Below are 5,977 nucleotides of genomic sequence, written 5' to 3'. Positions count from 1 at the left end.
TTCTGTTATTTTTACAGCATCACCTGTTTCGGAGCATGTATGGCCCTGGATGGGAAAAGAGAAGGAGTCTGTCTGCGCTGGCTGAAGAAGCCAGAAACGCCCAACCAAGAATGTTCTTCATTGAAAAAGTCCTGCTGCCTCCCAGGGAGCTCTCTCCAAGACGAGTATGAAGCCGACATCCACCCAATGAATCTGTTCTTTAGAGACTATTTTGGTCCTTTTCTCACAAGCACCAAGTCCAAGATTTGTGTAGTGTTCCTATATGCGTCGTACATCATAACTAGTTTATATGGGTGTTTCCGAGTGGAGGAAGGCTTAGACCTCCGAAATTTGGCAAGTGACGACTCCTACATCACACCGTATTTTAATGTAGAAGAAGAACATTTTTCTACCTATGGTCCCAGGGTTATGGTAATCATTACTGAGGCTCTTGACTACTGGGATAAAGATGCTAGGCAAAAACTGGAAAAATGTCTGGCAGATTTTGAAAACAGTGAGTATGTAGATGAAAACCTTACAGAGTTTTGGTTACGAGAATATGTAAAATATATGGAAAACCTCCGTCAAGATATAAATGATAAGACAGCGTTTCTAAGCAATATTCCCACTTTTTTAATGGATTTTCCACTTTTTGCATATGATATTAATATAACATCATCACAAGAAATCATTTGTTCCCGGGCCTTCGTTCAAACCATGGGTATTTCTTCTTCAACCAGTAGGAAGCTGATGTTGCTCCAGTTCCGAGACATGGCTGAGAAGTGCGAGGTTCCCCTGATGGTGTACAACTCGGCTTTCATATATTTTGATCAGTTTTCTGCAATAGTAGAGAACACTGTGCGAAATGTGATTGTTGCCTCCGCAGCTATGTTCATTGTTTCCTTATTATTAATTCCTCATCCCCTGTGTTCTCTGTGGGTAACTTTTGCTATTGCTTCTGTGATTGTGGGCGTCACGGGTTTTATGGCCTTCTGGAACGTCAACCTTGACTCTATATCCATGATTAATCTTGTCATTTGCATAGGGTTTTCTTTTGACTTTTCTGCTCACATTTCCTATGCCTTTGTGTCCAGCTCAGAGCCCTCAGTAAACAGAAAAGCCATCGAGGCCCTGTATCTGCTGGGCTACCCCGTGTTACAGAGTGCAGTTTCAACAATAATAGGGGTGTGTGTCCTGTCCGCAGCTAAAGCATACATCTTCAGGACATTTTTCAAGATTATGTTTCTTGTGATGGTATTTGGAGCTGCTCATGGTCTAATTTTTATCCCAGTATTCTTAACCTTTTTTTGAAAGTTGCTTTGAATAGCCACTAACAAATCAAAGACCAACTATAGAATTCCTGATTGGCCCAATCCAATCTGATGAAAATGCACTGTTAAGAATAGTCAATAAACTAAAAACAAAGGCATGTTTCCTTGGCTTGTAAATACCGTTTTAAAATGTTATTTAAAATATCCTGAGAAAAATTAATGTCTCACATTAAAATATTTTTACTAAATTAAGAAGTGTTTTCATCTTTATTATGGTCTATACAATCAAGCATAACTTTCCAATTATTTGTCCTTTTATTTCATCATTAGTATTTTATGCCTGGAATTCAAATATTTTATGTATTATACTCTAAAATGGAATATTATTTTCATTGTACTTCTCATATATATTATTGTGTAAAAGTGTAACTGACTATTATTTATTCTCCTAGTCCGGGGTTTTTCTGTGCATTTTCTTAATGGTGTATTTTGATGAGCAGAAGTTTTTAAAGTTTTGGAATCAAATGTATCTTTATTTTTTATGGTTAGTGTTTTCGGAGAGATCTTTGCCTAATCCAGGATTACAAAAAAGCATCTGTATTTTCTTCTCAAAGCTAATAGTTTTATATTTGCATTTTATATCATATTACAGATGAATCACAAACCCATGTTTGTGGGGAGTTGGGTAGAGGCTTGCTTTCTTCCCATTATAGCTATCCAGTCGTCCCAGCGTCTTCAGTGAAAAGACTGTCCTCTCACCAGAGCGACTAACTTGGCACCTCTTTCAGAGACCCAAGTGACAATTTATGTGTGGCTCTATTATCTGTTTTTCTGTAATAAAGTGGATACCACACTGTATTGATTACTGAAGCTTTATGTTAATTATGGAAGTTAAGTTAGGTAAGTTATCCAGCATTTTCCCTCTTTTCCAAATTATTTTAGCTGTTATAGATTATTTGCATTTAGATACTAATTTTAGACTCACTTGTCCTTATATCAAAAAAATAAAGTTTTCTGGGATCGTAATTGGGTCATGTTGTCTACAGATCAGTTTGGGGAAAACAGATATATTAGCAACATGAAATCCTCCAATCTGTGAACATGGTTTGTCTCTTACCTATTAACTTATTTCGTGTTTTTCAGAAGTGTCTTATACATGGATTTACTTTCTAAACATCATCATTTCTTAGCACTGTAAATACTTTGAACCCCTTTTTCATTTTTTTCCCTAGTACATGAGAACGCAATTGGTTTCAGTGTACCTGCCCTACTATGTGTAACCTTTTTAGGTTCACTTATTCGTGTAGACTTTTGTACTTTTTTTAGTAGTTTTTAATCTATGCAGTTATGTCAAGATCACATAAAGACCATTTTATTTCTCCCTACATAAACTTTTTCTCTTACTTACCTTACTGCACAGGCTTAAAACAGCCCAGGAAAATATAGGGCAGCATACTGGCCTCATTGCCTGCTGTCAGCCTCGTACGGAATGGAATCAGTGTTTCATCAAATATGATGATGGCCTGGAAGCTTTCATCGCCACCTTCTGTGAGACTGTGGAAGCCCCTTCTACTTCTAGTTTTCTGGCGTGTTTTAACCTGAATGGGTATTAAATTTTGTCAGATTCCTGTCTGTCATCTGAGATCGTCACGTCTGTTTTTCTATTGTAGTCTGTGCAATGTGACGGCTTACACTGAATGATTTTTTTAAATCAACTTATATGGAATCATTTTATGCTAACCTTGCATTCCTAGAATAATTTACATTTGGTCATGGCATGTCATTATCTTCATATATTGCCGTTTTTGTTAATATTTTGTCAGTGATATTTGTCCCTGTGTTCACGAGGCATATTGGTCTACAATTCCTTTTTTTGTGATGCCTTTCTCAGGTTGTGGTATCAGGGTTATACTGCCCTCAGGAAACAAGCCAATAAATATTCTTCCTCTTCTGTTTTCTGAAATATATGATGTATGCTGCTGCTGCTGCTAAGTCACTTCAGTCGTGTCCGACTCTGTGCGACCCCACAGACGGCAGCCCACCAGGCTTCCCCGTCCCTGGGATTCTCCAGGCAAGAACACTGGAGTGGGTTGCCATTTCCTTCTCCAATACATGAAAGTGAAAAGTGAAAGTGAAGTCGCTCAGTCGTGTCCGACTCTGTGCGACCCAATGGACTGCAACCTACCAGGCTCCTCCGTCCATGGGATTTTCCAGGCAAGAGTCCTGGAGTGGGGTGCCATCGCCTTCTCCAATATGATATATGGTTGACATCATTTTTTCATTTCTTATCAAATGTTTGATAGAATTCACTAGTGAAGTCTTTGGGTGTGGAGTTTTTCTGAGAATGGCTTTTATTTCAGGTTCACTTTCTTCAACAAACATAAGGCCATTAAAATGTTCTTTTTCTTCCTGGGTCAATTTTGGTATGTTTGTTTTGTATGGAATTTGCCATTTTTCCAATTGGCTATAAATTTCCTTCTAGCTACTATTTTAACTGTATCCACAAAAAAAATTTTTTTATGAGATGTTCATTATCATTCAGTCCAAAATAAGCCCTTATTTCCCTTGTGATTTCTTCTTTGACCATGAATTAAACAATACCTTTATTTTCTCTTCATTTTTGAAGAATAGTTTAAACAGATATAGATTTCTAAGTTGAGAAGACTTTTTTTCTTTCAACACCTTAAAAATGTCATTGCATTGTCTTCTGGGTGCAGTGCTGTTGAATTGTGTTCACTTTCACATTGATCTTCTCTATGGAATATGCCTTTTTTCCCTCTATATTCATTTCATATTTTTTTATTACTGGTTTTCAGCAATTTGACTATGATGAGATTATATGTGTTTTTTTTCTATTCAATCTTCTTAGATATCTTTAAGCACTTAGGACCTGTGGCTTGATATTTTCCATCATATTTGGAAATATTTTAGCCTTTATTTGTTCAAATGTTTTTCTGCCACATTGTCTCTCCCCTTTCCTTCAGTGACTTTAATTATAAATATGTTCTCATTATTTTCAGTTGTCATAAAAAGGTAATAGTCCCCAAGATTGTGTTTTATCATTAATAAATTGAAATTTATTGACACTTTCAAAAAAACTCTTCTCTGTAGCCCATATTTTGTTGAAAAAATTAATTCTTTCTACATATGTTGAGATTCCCGGTAAGCTCAGGAAAATTCTCAGTGAAGGTACATAATTATGCTTTTATGTATGGAAATGTTTAAATATTTTAGTCCGAATATTTTCATCATATCATTTTTATTTCATTAAGACTCATTCTTAGACAAATATTTTATAACACAAAACCCCTCAACAGTATTTCTCCATTTCTAATTATCTTGAATACTTTGCCAAACAAAACAGAGATGTCACAAAACAATAGGGCTTTTCAATTGCATTCTATTCATTACAGAATGTAAATTTACCCCCAAATGGAAGCTCATTCAAAACTTGTTCTCACGAGTTATGAAATCACAAACCACAGCTGTGAAGTCTCAGTCAAGTACACTGCGCTCCTCTTACTTGACTTGGTCATTTTGCTGCTCACTTCGCAGTGACAACTTCAATTCCCTCCTGTTTATATTGCGCGTTTTCAGGAATCCCACTCCGCTAAAGTCTCAATCGCTTCCTGTTTATGTTCCGCGTTTTCGGGAATCCCACTCCGCTAAAGTCTCAGTCGCTTCCTGTTTATATTCCGCGTTTTCGGGAATCCCACTCCGCTAAAGTCTTCCAAACTTTACATCTCTATGGTGTTCCCTTCACTGAACATTTTGATTATTCACACTGATTCTGAACAAGTTGCAACAAAAAAGAGGACTCTATTCAGAAACTAGTCACAGTTTTACAAACTAGCTCAATAGCTTTGCAGGGCAACAGCTTGATTTTCAAAGCAGTTCCACAAAGAATCAAGCATTTGCAAACTCTGTCTGATACTGGGCAGCTAAGAGAAACAGCTGTGTACTATCATGCCTGAATGTTTTTAATTCAATCTCAACTTAATTGCCAAATATTTGTTGTTCAGTCACTTTAGGTGTTTTATTAGCTCATCTCCTCCTCCTCCATGTAGTCCTCCAGATGCAATCTTGGGTTATCCATTCACATTTACAGATGAAGCCTATTTTGCTTAATACAGGTCATTGATAAATTTCCTACAGAATTGTGAATTCTGTCTCCAGCAGCCAAAATTGGTTCCTGCTGTCATCCTGGTATACCACCTATTTTAAGTTTGTACTGGATGCCTTGTTTTAAATGAAGTCTTATTATTAAGAGATGAATTAAAATAAGCCTGGACTGGTTTGATATACCTCGCTTTTTATGTTCAGATTTTTCCATGGTCCAGTCTAGTGATGTAGATGACACATGTGCACTGAATAGAATTTTCACTTTAACGTGTAGTTAAATGTGAAAGTCGCCCACTGACACACCACCCCCTTCCCCATCCTTTACGAACATTATGTAACCAATATCTCCTGTTCATTGACAGTGGGCAGAGCGCTCACTGAATACAATGAAGTGTGCTCAGACACGGGTGCTCAGGGAACGTTAGCTCCTCTCTGGATCCTGTATTGCTGAAGCCGTACTGGCCACTTCAATAAATAAACCCCAACCGTGTAGTGGCTCACCACAGTGCGAGTCTGATTCTCACTCGTGTAACAGTCACCGCTGGTGTTCCTGGTCAGTGAGTGGCTGTCTTGAGCCCTGTAAATCAGGGACCCAGGTTCCTGCC

General features: G+C 37.5%; 1 protein-coding gene across 1 annotated transcript; it reads left to right on the top strand.

The window, feature by feature from the left end:
• Positions 1-6: 6 nt before the first annotated feature.
• Positions 7-1,972, top strand: LOC102270365 (patched domain-containing protein 3; the record flags this gene model as incomplete). Its single annotated transcript, XM_070362442.1, has 1 exon — positions 7-1,972. A coding segment is annotated over one exon (1,284 nt), but the record flags the coding sequence as incomplete, so codon positions are not given.
• Between the last annotated feature and the right edge of the window lie 4,005 nt (positions 1,973-5,977).

The sequence above is a fragment of the Bos mutus genome, chromosome 25, assembly GCF_027580195.1.
Source record: "Bos mutus isolate GX-2022 chromosome 25, NWIPB_WYAK_1.1, whole genome shotgun sequence".
NCBI lineage: Eukaryota > Metazoa > Chordata > Mammalia > Artiodactyla > Bovidae > Bos > Bos mutus.
Note: the sequence above shows the minus strand (reverse complement) of the source record. Positions and strands in the feature narration are given on the sequence as shown.